The sequence below is a fragment of the Macaca thibetana genome, chromosome 10 (genome assembly GCF_024542745.1).
Source record: "Macaca thibetana thibetana isolate TM-01 chromosome 10, ASM2454274v1, whole genome shotgun sequence".
NCBI classification, from domain to species: Eukaryota; Metazoa; Chordata; class Mammalia; order Primates; family Cercopithecidae; genus Macaca; species Macaca thibetana.
The window spans coordinates 36535322-36549557 of NC_065587.1; the positions used below are offsets into that span (position 1 = coordinate 36535322).

A 14236-nucleotide genomic window follows, 5' to 3' on the forward strand; every position below is an offset into this window, starting at 1 on the left:
AGGCAGCTGTCAGCCTTGTGAGCCCAGTCCCCAAGCCCATGCCTCCTCTGCACTCAGGAGTGTGAGAGGGCCAGTCCCCCCGAGGCCTCCCGACCCTGCGTTGCCTGAGGCCTGAGGGAGGATGAGCCTGCCTCTCCCGGCCCGCCTGCTGTTCTAGTAGCTGAAGAGAAACCGCTTGGCCTGGCCCGGGCTCAGCCTCCAGAGGCAAGAGGCGCTGGAGGTGCGCGGTGGGAGGGAGGCCAGCGCTGGTACAGCAGCCACAGAGGAAGAGGCGACACCTGCTGGAGGGAAAGGCCTGGGTTGGATGCTGCAGAGGAGAGGGCCGACCTCTCCTGCGTCGCCCTGGATCCCTGGGCCACACAGATTCGGATTCAGGATACACCTCTTCATGAGCACCTCCTTTTCCTTGAGACGGAGTCTCACTGTTGTTGCCTGGGCTGGAATACAATGCCGCAATCTCGGCCCACTGCAACCTCTGCCTCCCGGGTTCCAGCAATTCCCCTGCCTCAGCCTCTCGAGCAGCTGAGATTACAGACACCCACCACCACACCCAGCTAATTTTTGTGTTTTTAGTAGAGATGGGGTTTTACCACGTTAGCCAGGCTGGTCTCGAACTCCCGACCTCAGGTGATCCACCCGCCTCGGCCTCCCACAGTGCTGGGATAAAAGGCGTGAGCCGCTGCGCCCGGCCCATAGCCACCTCTTGCACAGCCCATCCATCAACCAGCTCTCCCTGCAGCAGCCTGGTAGATGGTTCAGGTCGTAGCAGTGATGGGCTCCCAGGGAGCCAGAGGTGCCTGCAGTCCTGGCCGCGGCCAGCGGAGGGCACCCAGCCTGGCAGACGGGCACCAGGCACGGGGGGCAGGAGTGCAGCCCCGGCTCACAGGCTCCTGGGAACACATGTGTGCACCCTCATCCCACACATGCAAGCCAGCGTCAGAGTCATCACAGACAGGCACTCAGCACTCTTGCTTCACGAAACGTGAGCTCCACAAGGGCAGACCCGTCTGCCTTTTCACCCCGCCCCGTAGCACCCCTCAGACCTCTTGGCAGTGATCCAGCTCAGGCAAGGCAGGAGAGCTGCCTAGGTCATGACTGACAAAGGGACAGGACAGAACCTGAGTCAGCCACTGTCCTCTCCAGGGTACTGTGGCCTCACTGAGGCCCAACCCCACAGGAACCCCCTGCATGCTTGTGGCTAGTCACACATCACCTGGTTCCACGTGGGGATCCCAGGCCCAGAGGTCCCAGAATTGAGGACATGGCCCCAGTGGCCTCCTGTGCAGCCTCCAGCCCCGCAGAAGCCTCGGTGCTCTGGGGGCTGACCCCCAATCCCCGCCCGACTGCGTGGACTGGGTCAAAACAGAGCAGGGCCAGCCCCCACGGCCGCCAGCCTCACCCAGCCCCTCTGTCGGCCGCCAGCCTCACCCAGCCCCGTCGGCCAGCGATGGAGGCTCACGGGGCAGGGATTGCCCCCGGGAAGCTCAACAGGGGGACAGCAATGCCAGTGGGCGCGATGAGTGGGTGGCCAGGGAAGCCCAGTGCACTAAGTTTCCGGAAGGGCAGAAGTTGGCCTTGAGTGTCCACTGGGTCAGGCCAGTGTCTGGGGACAGACAGCAGAGGCTGGCTCAAGGGAAGGGACAGGTGGTAGAAGGTGCCCAGCGTTGTCAGCCTGAACTCCCGGAGCCACAGTGGGGGTGGAACTGCATGCTGGAGGCCAGGGATGGTGCAGCATCACCCCCACCAAGCTGGCCAGAGGCCAAGACCAGGCTTCAGCCAAGAACGGACTCCAGGCCCACAAAGCCTGGGCTGGGACCTGCCACTTTCGTCTTCCCCATCCAGCAGTTCTGGCCTCAGCCCACCTGCCCTAAGGTGCTGCCCCAGAGCAGGACGACCCTTGGGAGCCACCCAGTTGAGACACACAGACTCCAGGACCTCCGTGGGCCTCTCCCGCCTACAGCCACCCTCCCTGCCCCACAACCCTGGTATCAGGTGGCACCTTGAGTTTCCAGGATACGGGCTGGGATCCTCCCCAGCGTGCGGGGTGTTGAATCTCTGGGAGGGGCAGGAGCCCTCCTAGACACAGGCCCCGGTGCCATCCTCCAGTACAGGAGCCGCTGCTCACCTCTCCAGGCCAAGGGTCCCTGGACCCCACCCCAGTGTCTCACTGGCCAGCCAGAGGCACATGTCGGGGCCCCTTGACCTCTTCCCTGGCTGGGTCACCCAGCTACCTACTGCCCTACTCCCCAGAAGCTCTGCCTCAGATGCAGTGATGCCAGGGCCTCCCCAGGAGGGCTGGGCGGAGGAGCCAGGAGCAGTGAGGGGCCTGCGCATGATTCCTAGTGTCCCACTCCTGCCTTCCTGGGGGTCCCATGACCCTACTCGCACAGCACTGGAAGTGGCCCCTTGGGATGCACCCAGATGTTCTGCGTGTTCCCTATGCTTTATTGGAATGCTGTCAGGTCCGCGCCTTCCACATGGGCCCTCACATACAGCCAGGAGAGGCCCCAGCACCTGTCCCAGGCCCACCTGCCCACACCTGCAGAAGGGAAAGGCCGTCACCCTCTGTGGATAGGGTCTCGGCCACCACATCCACCTTCTGAAGGTGGCCCAGACACCTCCACACTGCTGACTGCACCTCCCATTAAAGGGGATCTGGGGCAGGCAGAGGGGGCCGTCCCCCTACCCCCAAGAAAGGCACCCTCCTGTGCGGGGGCAGAGCTTGGCTCCATGCTGCCAAGTCAAAAGGTGCTGACGTGGAAACAGGCACATGGAACACCACATCCCACTGTCCAGTGGAGTCCACCCCTCCTCGGAGCATTCAGCCCACCAGGGTCCAAGCAGCCCTCGGGAAACACCACGCGCATGCCGCACACCCAAGTCTCAGCTTGGAGAAAGACGCAAAGACCTCACGCTCAGCTCTTGGGGGATGGCTTCCTGGGACCTTTGTGTTGGCCACTTTGCCCAGTGGCTTCTCAGCACCATGAGCCTCTGACCCCCAGCCTCTGACTTCAGGTCCAATTACAGCAGGTGGCTGTTTCGGTGACCAAGTCCCTCCATGGCAGCCAAGGTCACCGGCCCTCCACACCGGCTACCAAGAGGGCTGGTGCCCACAGGGAGGCCCGGGCGCCAGGAGGACTCGCTGAAATCTCGTCCCATCCTGTTTCGCGGGTGGCTGAGTCCCTAGGGTGGGACGAGCACAGGGGCTGAAGGGCCCAAGTTGCTCCAGGAGCGCTGCAGACGGCAACCGGGAAGTGGGGTGACCAAGGAGCGTGGCCAAGGCCACAGTGATGAGCATGGTGGCGGGGGAGAGAGCACCTCACATACAAACTGCACGAGCTTCGGGTGCATGCACAGCTGGCCAAGGCCCAGGGTCACACAGGCTGGGCAACGGAGATGAGTCACACACGGCAGCACATCATCCAGTCCTCGGGGAGGTGAGGGTCGGCACGTGGCGGGCACCAGTCTGTAGGGCAGCCCCAGGCACCGCGCACAGGCATCCCTGCTCAGCTCCTGAGCCCGGGGCTCTCCTGCCAGGCCACACCGCTGTCGTGCCCTCCTGCCTCAGGGCCGAGGGCCCACCCTGCGCTCCTTTTTCTTCCAGGGTGTTCCAGGATGGTCAAGTCCCAGCACTGAGAACAGCTCAGGTGTGGGTGTGGCTATTGTGGGGGCTGTGTCTGGTGAACTTGGTGGTTGGACAGTGCGGATGCAGGGAAGCCACGGAGGGTCACGACCGACGCAGGTTTGACCGCACAGGCCCAGGCAGGCGTGGACGTGGGAGCCGAGGGTGGTCGGACGGCAGTGTGAGCGCCAGTATCGCTTTTAGCGTTTCCATCTTTACCACTCCCGTCACTCTCTTCAAAAAGAAAGAACTAGAGCAAACCCAAAGTTAAGTATCTCAAGGAGAAGGGACACCTCACGTCGCTGACAGCTCGGCACGGGGCTGGTCCCAGCCCCGAGATACTGCGTAGTGAACAGTCACAGGGCTCTGTGCTGCAGCCCACCTCCCAGCAAACCACGAAGAGCCCCTGCCTTGAGTCCAAGAATGCCCAGGGGAGTGTAGGACGGGATGGCCCCCGCCCAGGCTGGAGAGCAGGCCGCTCCCACGCACCGAGAACCCCACGTGGCAGGCGGTGAGAACCTGAGTCTCCCTGGGGTCCTGCCTCCCGAGACGCTGTCCTCACACTGCAGTCGCTGATTCTTGGGTCAAATGAAAGGAGGAGGAATGATGAGGGCAGAGTGCAAACATGAAGTCGCCTGGGGGCGCTGGGGACAGGGGCGCGGTGGGCCCTACCAGTTCTGGTTGTCCCAGCCATCGTCGGCGGGCACGGCCAGTGGCACTGCCTTCTTGGCACCCTCCCCGCCCTCCCCACCGTCGCTGTTGCTGTTCCTGTTGGTGGAGGCCGAGCCCCACACCTCCCAGCTGTCCGAGCTCCTCCTCTCGGTGGAGGTGTCCGCGCACGTCCAGCTGTCGCTGCTTGGGGACTTGCGGGCCTTGGTGGGCTCAGCACTTCCAAAGGTCTCCCAGAAACTCTGGTCTATGGTGCTGTTTTGGAAGTGGTCCGGACCGCTGTTCTGGTAACTGTGGCCCTCCGAGGGGCTTTTAAAGAGACAGAAGGGGGATTCTGAATGACTGTTACTTAGCCCACCACTGGGAATTCTGTGCCCCCGAAAGCTCTGCACCTGGACAGTGACCACCTTCCCAGGCCAGCGCTCGGGGTCCACAGCAGCCCCACCAGGGGGGAGCTGTTTCTCCCACTTCATAGCAGTGGAAACTGCTGGGGAGCTGGAGAACCAAGGCCCACTCTATCAATCACCCAAACTGCAGGATAGTTCTACTAAAAACTTTTTTCTACCAGCTCCAAACTGCTGCGATAAAACAGTGGTTTAGTCAAGTGGGGAGGGGCAGGGGCACTGCCCTCAAGCTGGGACACAGGCTCTCCTGAGCAATACCCTCAGCTATGCCAGCCTGAACCAGGCCCTGCCCTGTCCTCAGCTATGCCGGCCCCGAACCAGGCCCTGCCCTCTGTCCTCCGCTACGCCGGCCCCGAACCAGGCCCTGCCCTCTGTCCTCAGCTGCAATCACATCACTGAAAAACCACACACACAGAGGGAAGAGAAGGGCATCTCAGGGAAAATTTGGGCCCACCTAGGGGGCAGCGCATCTGTGCCCACCAGCATTGGCCTCTCAGTAGACAGCACAAGGCCAGGCCCTACGAGATCCCCTGTGGTTCCCCTGCTGGAGTCAGAGGCCGAGAAAAGCAGCCAGCTTCCAGCAGAAATGCCTGGGGTGCCCAGCGCTAAGGGCAGAGCTGGACATGGGGGCCAGGACAGGTCTCTGGGGCCCCCAGCCCTCCTGTCCCCAGCCCCCCACCTGCTCCACCCACCCAGAGTCTGGAAGACAGAGGAACAGCAGAGTAGGGCCAGCTCCTCCTACGTGGGGGCGTGTGGGTGAGACCCTCCCTCCCACCCTAGCCTGGGGAGCCCAGTCAGGGCAGAGAGGCAGGACAGGCCTCTGCAGCTGCAGAGCACTCAGAGAGCCTTCCACAGCGCCCCCCTCCCCTCCCCAGCAACGATGCCGACCACCTCCCCGACAGCCTGTGGGAGGAGTGGCCAAGGCAGGGGAGCGGGACGCAAGGCCCAGGAGGGGACACAGCGTACCTGTCCAAGGGGCCCTCTGCTTTCCCCGAAAAAAAGGTGGTGACGTCCCGCCATCCCTTACTACCGACTCCCTGGACCTGGAAGGCGATGGGAAGAGAGGTTAGGAAGGCCCTGTCGCGGCACAGGCAGCTTTTGGAGGCCCCCACACGCAAGCTGGCACACGCCATCCCGCTGAAAAGACCCGGGTAAAATCCAGAAACATCCAGAAACAAGGGGTGCCGCGCACACGCGTACAGACACAGACACGCACAGCCACGCCGCAGTGGCACCAGGTGCATGCGGGACACGGCAGTGAGGACAGCCTCGGGCACAGACCTCGAGAGCTCCCACCACGTGCTCGGGGGAGAGGACCGAGACCTGCTCTTCCCTCCCCGTCTGCAGAGCACCTCATGCCAGGAAACAGGACAAAATGCACGCCCCGAATGGCCCGCAGAGCAGTGAGACCAATGGCAGCTAAGACGGCGCTGGCACTTACCGAGGAAAAGGCCAGTGGCAGCAAGGTAAGAGCAGGAGAAGTGGCAGTTAGTGGCTGACCGGGCCGCAGTGGGCCAAGCTGTTTCCATATGCCTCGGGCCATCAGGCCAGGCAGCCCTCCTCCCATCTCAGAGGACAGCGGCCACTGCCAAGGCAGGCTGGGGGCTGCACGGGGCACACCCTGCTCTCACGCCCAGGGCCGTGGAATATGGAGACTGGCTTTGACTGTGCCCGCACATGCGGCAGGCTCCCTACCTTGGACGCCAACTGAGAGACCCCACTGGATACATCATCAAAAATCTTTCCCTCCTTCACCTGCACGGATTAAGACCGCAGCATTAATGGGGGCGGCAGAGATTAAAGCTTAAAGCTTCAGGAGTGCAGGAATCCCCAGCGTGAGGGCATCCAAAGTAACAGGGGCCTGGGGACACCCGTCAGGCTGAGCCCCAGAAAGTCCTACAGGGGCCCCAAACGGATTCCAGCATCAAGAGCCCACGTCATTGCGAGGCCTGGTGTCTGCAGACGTGGCCCCGCCAGCCGCTGCTGACAAATAGCAACATGACGTGAGGACGCCCACGCTGCCCCGGGGGTGCCTGCCCTGCTTGTCCCAGTCGAGCCCCGAAGGAGGCAGGGAGCTGGCGGGGCTCTCGACCCCCGAGGATAGTGGGCATCATTCCCGTACCAGAGCCTCCTCTGGGCACAGCTCCAAGGCCCGCTGTGGGGGTGAGGCAGAGGATGGAGGTGGCTGGGGGTGCTGGGCTCCGGGGCCAGCTGTAGGGGTGAGGCAGAGGAATGGAGGTGGGCTGGGGGGCTGCAAGGGAGGCCCTAGGCCAGGGAAAGGGATGAGCTGGGGGGTCTGAGAGGTACCTCTCTGAGTCTCAGCTGCTGGACAAACAATCCCCTAACGTCCCTGACGCACCCACATGCCCCGGAGCGAAGAGCTCCAGGCACAAGCAGCACGTCAACCACCCGCAGCTGCCCATTACCTTCTCCTGCGCAGGCTTGAGGACGTTCTCGTTCAGGCTGTGGCCCAGCTCGGACGCCTGCAGGAAGGAAAGTCCCGTGAGCCCCATGGCAGCTCCACCGAGCCACGGGTCGTCAGTGGCAGGCCGGGCCAGCAAAGGGCAGCGTGAGCTTCACCAGCAGGAAGGCAGGAAGGCAGCAGGATACAAATGCAGGGAGCAGGAAACAAGGCTTCGCACACAACACCTGAAGCGCAGTCGGTTGCCACATCTAGCAGGTGGAGACCGCGGCCCTCCCACCCCCATTCTCGCAGGAAGTGCCCTCAGGACGAGGGGGAGCTCCCTCCGGGGTCCTCCCTCACGGGCCACCATGCGGCCGGCAGGGCTGGGCTGGTGGGAACATGCCCTGTGCAGCCTGTGCCTGACGCCAACACCGGCTGTAGCCACCCTGTGCTGACCTAGGATGCAGCTCCGCCTCCCCAGGCAGGCACTGAGTCCCCCATGGAGGGAAGGGGGCACGCAGGCCGGGGCCACAGGAAGAAGCTGCTGAGAAAGGAGCTCAGCCTCTCCTGATTCTGGGTCAGTGGCGTTAAGGCCACCTGGGGATGTGATGTGAGGCCTCCTCTTCCCCCAAAGGAGGGAGCAGCACGGATCAAAGGCCGGAAAGGGAATAACTCGTCACCGAGCAAAGATCCTCCCCTTTGCACTGTGTTTGAGGGAGCGCAGGTGGCCTGGAAACCCTGCTCAGCAGCTCGGCGCTCAGCACCCCCGCCCTCCCTCCAGAGCCTCCCCAACAGCAAGCCTGGGTCGGGGGTCTGTGTGTTCTGGAGATGGGGGTCTCATTTAGTTGCCCAGGGTGGAGCGCAGTAGTACTGTGCAGCGCTGACAGGCACACACAACCAAGCCTGATGCAGATCCTGGATCTTAAAGGAGAGCCATGGACCGAGGCCAGGGAGAGGGTCTGAGCGTGCGCACGCGTGAGGTGACACCAGACAGCAGCAGCACGGAGAGCCATGGACCGAGGCCAGGGAAAGGGTCTGAGCGTGCGCACGCGTGAGGTGACACCAGACAGCAGCAGCAGCAGGACCGAGGAAGCCAAGCACACTCTCGGCAGAGACGCGGGCGGCATGCACGAGCAGACACGGGCTTTACCGGCTCTGGCTGCTGCTTGTGACCCCAAAACTTTACCCGACAGCAAGGAGACAGGTGAGGAGAGAGCAAGGTGAGGGGGGGCATTAGTAACCAGCAGCGCCTTTGAACCCGCCACGGGGCGCTGCAGCACTAAGGCAGCACCGGGCAGGCTCTCAGCAACACAACCCTGGAGCAGCCGCTCCCTGCCCGGGAACTGACCACCACCTGCAGGAACTGCTGAGCGACTGCAGCTCAGGACCCTGGGAGGCCTGCGGCAAAGCCAGGCAGGCGTCCCTGCAGCTGGGGGTGGGCACGTGGGGAGACTCCCTCAGACAGGAAGGGGGTGCTATGGGCCACGGGGGTGACTGATGGGCACCTTGTGAGAATGGACCCCCTCGCCCGGGGGCAAGGGCGTGTCCTAAAAAGCCACGCACAGCTCCACGCCTGCAGTCCTGAGCTTTCGTGGTGGGCCTCACGTGGGCACTGCCTCCTGGGTGTGATTCTGAATCCAAGGACAGCCAGACCACAGCCCTGACCACCAAGTGGGGACTGTGGGGCCCCCACCCACATCCTAAAGAATATAAAAACATAGGCCAGGCGTGGTGGCTCAAGCCTGTAATCCCAGCACTTTGGGACGCCGAGACGGGCGGATCACAAGGTCAGGAGATTGAGACCATCCTGGCTAACATGGTGAAACCCCGTCTCTACTAAAAAATACAAAAAAACTAGCCAGGTGAGGTGGCGGGCGCCTGCAGTCCCAGCTACTCGAGAGGCTGAGGCAGGAGAATGGCGTGAACCCGGGAGGCAGAGCTTGCAGTGAGCCGAGATCCAGTCACTGCACTCCAGCCTGGGCGACAGAGCGAGACTCCGTCTCAAAAAAAAAAAAAAAAAAAAAAAAAAAACATGCAAAGGCCTGAGGCCACACTGCCTACAACTGGGGGATGCCCTGGCCAGGGCAAAGGGACCCTCCATTGCCTCAGCATGCAGACACATCCTACGTGCCGCAGGCACAGCACCACCCACAACAGCCCTTCCGGCTGAGCGGCCACCGCCAGTGTGGGTCATCTGCCAAGCCAGGCAGTCCCGCTCCCAGCGAGGTGGCCAGCGCAGTGGCTGCACACTGCACCAGCTACCAGTGAACAGGAAATGAGTTTGGCTCGGCAGGCCCTGAGCGGGTACGTGAGGCAGCCACCCCGGCATGAGGAGGGAGCAACATGGTGGGCACAGCCCCTCCTGCGCTCTGAGCGTGTGGCCTGAGAAGAGGGAACCAGGCAGCTTCAGGCGCTGCACGTGACGTCAGAGACTCGGGATAGTTTTAGAAGCACCAGGGTTCAGAAGCTTCTCCTCTGTTACCTTCTGACTTGCTTGGGATCCAAACTTTGTAGCCTACAATGAAAAACAGACAAGGCTTGACGGTCTTTAACACGGACTGCCAGGCCTCCTTCCTCAGGGCCCACAGACTCAGGTCCAGGACTGTCTCCCAATGGCCCCTGGGCTGCCAGCAGCTCTCAGGTGGGGGGACTATAACTCTGAGATGCCCAGAAGAGCTGCAGTGGGGCCTGGATTAGCACAAATGCTGGCTTCTCCCTGGAGGGAGGCCAGCCCAGCAAGCTATTGGGGCGAGGGCACATGTGAGCAGTGTGCGAGGCCAGGGAACAGCAGGGCCAACCCCATCCTCCAGACTTCAGGACAGGGCGGGGACCTGCTGGAGCAGAGGACAGGCTGGGGAAGCCACACCAGCACTGTCTTCAATGGGTGGTGCCACTGCCCCAGGCTCATCTACCCCGCTGCGGGGGCAGCTCCATGCCAAGCACAGTCCAGCCACCTCGGTCACTTTTACGCTCTGGGGGAGGAGAAAAGGCCCAGCCGTGACACTGGCTGGAAGGTACCTGGGCCTCCCCAGGCCGCAGCCCTCCCGTGGTGACACAAAACGGAGGCCCTGGCGGGAACCAGAACCTCACACTTGGCAAAGTCACGGGGCCATGAGAGCTGGAGCCTGGACACCTGGCCTGCTGCCCCTTCCAGGGTGCTCCCAGGCCTGCCTCTCCCAGGGAAGACACGGGGCCAGAGTGACCACGGGGACCTCTGACAGGTGCGCACTGTGACTGGGGAAGCCACGGGGCCAGGGTGACCATGGGGACATCTGACAGGCGCGCACCGTGACTTCTGCTCGTAAGAGCCCTAAACTGGGTGCCTTGGCTGCTTGTCTGGGCAGCTGCAGGCACCCAGCTGCCCTGCTCTGGGCTTCCCCTTCTTTCACACCACAGCCCAGCCCCCGGGGGCCCACGCCCCATCCTGATGCCAGGCCTGCTCTTGGGTCTCTGCCTAATGCTCCACTGTCTGCCCTGATGAAAGCCCCAAATCCTCCCGTTTCAGGTTCAGGAGCGGCGAAAGAGAGAAAATGCTACCAAAACACGACTTGAGCCCCAGAAGCTCTAGGGCACAGGGCACCCGAGACCTGCCCTGCTTGGTTAGGGTGGAGTCTAGGAATCAATGGGGCTCACATCTCCCTCACTTTCATCAGGGCGGGACCCCTTTGCCAGCAGCTGGTCTGACACAGGAGCGGCTCCTGACAGCCCGGGCTGCTGTGTTCCTGCAGAACCTCCAAGGCCTTGGGACCACCCTGGCTGGTACTGCGTTGGCACAGCCCGTGGTTGGAGCACCCAGAAACCCTGTGTGTCCCACATCCCTTCTGCAGCTCCCAGAACGAGGTGGCCAGCGCGGTGGCCGCACACCTGCACCAGTGACCAGCGGTGGCCAGCGCGGTGGCCGCACACCTGCACCAGTGACCAGCGGTGGCCAGCGCGGTGGCCGCACACCTGCACCAGTGACCAGAGGTGGCCAGCGCGGTGGCCGCACACCTGCACCAGTGACCAGAGGTGGCCAGCGCGGTGGCCGCACACCTGCACCAGTGACCAGAGGTGGCCAGCGCGGTGGCCGCACACCTGCACCAGTTACCAGTGAACAGGAAACGAGTTTGGCCCCGCAGGCCCTGAGCGGGTACATGAGGCAGCCACCCTGGCATGAGGAGACCCCCCCCCCCCCCCCCAAAAAAAACCCCCCCCCCCCCCCCCCCCCCCCCCCCCCCCCCCCCCCCCCCCCCCCCCCCCCCCCCCCAAGGGAGCAACGTGGCGAGAACAGCCCCCTCCTACGCTCTGAGAGGCAGCGGCCCCCACAGACCAGCAAGCGGCCGGTGTCCTGAGGGCCTGGTGGGGACAGTGACTTACGCCCTCCTTGGCTGCTGAGGCAAACCGGCTGGCTCCAGTGGTGAAGCTGCTCCAGCCCTGAGGAAGGCGACAAAGAGCAGCTGCATCAGGACTGGGACCCAGGAACCCGGCGCTGAGCAGAGCATCTCAGCAAGGACGAGGACCAGGCCCCTGCCCCGTCCTGACCCCACAGCGCCTGCTTCGCCAGGCTGCTGGAGCAGTACAAATGGACCCAGGGCACAACGGACACGCGCCCTCTACCCCAACCTCGCCAACTGCAGTGCTCCCAACACGGTGCAATCCAGCCTCCTGTGGATCCCACCACCCTCAAGCAGCAAGCCCACACTGCAGGGCAGGACCCCTCCCCAGGGCCAGCGCTCCCTCCTGCCTCCCTAGAGGAACAGGCAGAGGTGAGGCATGTGGGGTCACAACTGCTGTAACCTGCTCTAACCTGCTCTCCCCCCCACGGCTGGCGCTTCCTCCTGCCTCCCCAGAGGAACAGGCAGAGGTGAGGCATGTGGGGTCACAACTGCTGTAACCTGCTCTAACCTGCTCTCCCCCCCACGGCTGGCGCTTCCTCCTGCCTCCCCAGAGGAACAGAAAGAGGTGAGGCGTGTGGGGTCACGACCGCCGTAACCTGCTCTCCTTCATCTATGCTCAGGGTTTCCTCCTGAGTCTCCCGAGATAATTAAAGCTATTTAGAAAAATAAATGTCTCATTTCAATCACAACTCATCCTCTTCCTCCTAAAGGAAACACAAAGGGACCCTCACTTGAGAGATCACTAAGCTGAACGGCCTTCCCCAGAAAGCAGATGCCCAGCAAAAGGCAGCAAAAGGGCCACACACAGGCTGGAAAATGCACTTTTCTTTCCTAACGATGCAGCAATGACTGCAAGAGAAAGCAACCATGGCCGTCAGTGGCCCGAGGTGCAGCCAGGCCATCCCGAGCAACTGGAAGCCACACACACTTGGGGGCTCCCAAGACTCTATGGCAGGGCTCCTTGCAGATGAAGCCATCCGTTTTAAACCTGCTTATTTTTAGCTAACATACTTTGAAGATCTCGTCATGTTAGTATTAAAAAATCCTTTCTGGCCAGGCATGGTGGCTCGTTCCTGTAATACTGGAACTTTGGGAAGCTAAGCAACTCAAGAGGCCCAGGTGGAAGGATCGCTTGAACCCAGGGTTCGAGGCTGCAGTGAGCTATAAATATGCCACTGCACTCCAGCCCTGGCAACAGAGCAAGACCCGTCTCAAAATAAATAAATAAACAAGTCCTTCCTTGGCTCTCCGCGCAAGCTCCCATTCACGCGGCCCCTGTGGCCAGAGTCTCAGGTTGCTAGTGTCACAGACAATAATGCTGCGATGAATAAAAATCTTTCTTTTTTTTTGACACGGAGTCGTACTCTGTCGCCCAGGCTGGAGTGCAATGGTGCTATCTAGGCTCACTGCAACCTCTGCCTGCCGGGTTCAAGCAATTCTCCTGCCTCAGCTTCCTTAGTAGCTGGGGCTACAAGGCACATACCACCCTGCCTGGCTAATTTTTATATTTTTTAATAGAGACGGGGTTTCGCCATGTTGGCCAGGCTGGTCTCGAACTCCTGACCTCAGGTGATCCGCCCGCCTCCACCTCTCAAAGTACTGGGATTACAGGCGTGAGCCATCACACCTGCAAGAATCATTTTTTAATCATTTTAATCATTTTTAATCATTTTAAAGACGGTAAAAATTTCCTTGGAAAATGAAAATCAAACAACATGTATTTCCGTTAATAGGAAAATGGCAACAAGCCCAGGGTGTCCTACTCTGAACATCTGACCTGGAGCTTCCAGGCACCCCCAGACCAGAGGTGGCCCTGAGTGACCTCGGGTAGCGCCCGAGCGGCTTCCCAGCACGGCCAGACCCCCAAGCACAGAGCCAGCTTCCCACTGCACACAGCACTCCCTCTGCAGAGAACACGGCCAAGTGGCTGCCGTCAGAGCCCTTGGGTTCCTTGGAAGAACGTCCGCTGTTAGATTTGAAATACACACATTTTGTGTCAGAAGTAAGTAAGTGTTGGTTGGGTGCGGTGGCTCACTCCTGTCATCCCAGCACCTTGGGAGGCTGAGGTGGACAGATCATCAGAAGTCAGGAATTTGAAACCAACCTGGCCAACCTGGTGAAACCCCATCTCTACTAAAAATACAAATATTAGCTGGACGTGATAGTGGGTGCCTATAATCCCAGCTACTCAGGAGGCTGAGGCAGGAGAATCACTTGAACCTGGGAGGCAGAGGTTGCAGTGAGCCAGATTGCGCCACCGCACTCCAGTCTGCAGCCTGGGCAACAAAGCAAGACTCCGTCTTTTAAAAAAAAAAGAAGTGACTGAATTTGGGATCTGAAAAATTTAAGCCACATTTTTGCAAGAAAACGTCACTGAAGGTAAGGGAGGGGTCCTTAGATCACAGCAAGGCCAAGAGCACGTGTTCCAGGACTGCCACACTGCCCCCGACGGCCCGGCGTGCCCTCAGTCCGGGTCTGCCCATGGGAGATGCTCTGCAGGGCCCACAAGTCCTCACCGAGTACAGGGAGGACATGGCGTTGTTGAGGAAGTCATCTTCTTTCTTCTGAGGCGGTGGTGTGTTCCCAAACCCCACGTAGCGATTCCCCTGGGCTCTGAAAACAAAGCGGACAAGAGGCTGAAGATGCTGGCGTGAACCCTGCTCCTCCTGAAGGTGTGGGGCCCTGAACAGAGGTGAGGCTGAGGCTCTGATGGATGTGCCAGCGTCCCCCAGCACAGGACATGCACGCTGCCTCCCGTAGC

At 61.4% G+C, this 14236-nt stretch overlaps 1 protein-coding gene across 5 annotated transcripts in view; it reads right to left on the bottom strand.

The window, feature by feature from the left end:
* Window positions 1–2427: 2427 nt before the first annotated feature.
* The window catches only part of ARFGAP1 (ADP ribosylation factor GTPase activating protein 1), a 37008-nt gene continuing 25199 nt past the window's right edge, over window positions 2428–14236 (bottom strand). For 2 of the 5 annotated variants that reach the window (XM_050746474.1, XM_050746475.1), the window contains 8 exons: window positions 13992–14088; window positions 11456–11512; window positions 9582–9614; window positions 8250–8279; window positions 7122–7178; window positions 6391–6450; window positions 5662–5738; window positions 2428–4600 (listed from right to left, as the gene is read on the bottom strand). In XM_050746474.1, the coding sequence (XP_050602431.1) occupies window positions 4291–4600; window positions 5662–5738; window positions 6391–6450; window positions 7122–7178; window positions 8250–8279; window positions 9582–9614; window positions 11456–11512; window positions 13992–14088 (721 nt within the window). In that variant the 3' untranslated portion in view covers window positions 2428–4290. The remainder of the gene's footprint in view (window positions 4601–5661; window positions 5739–6390; window positions 6451–7121; window positions 7179–8249; window positions 8280–9581; window positions 9615–11455; window positions 11513–13991; window positions 14089–14236) is intronic. The other 3 variants (XM_050746477.1, XM_050746478.1, XM_050746476.1) reach the window with 2 other exon arrangements.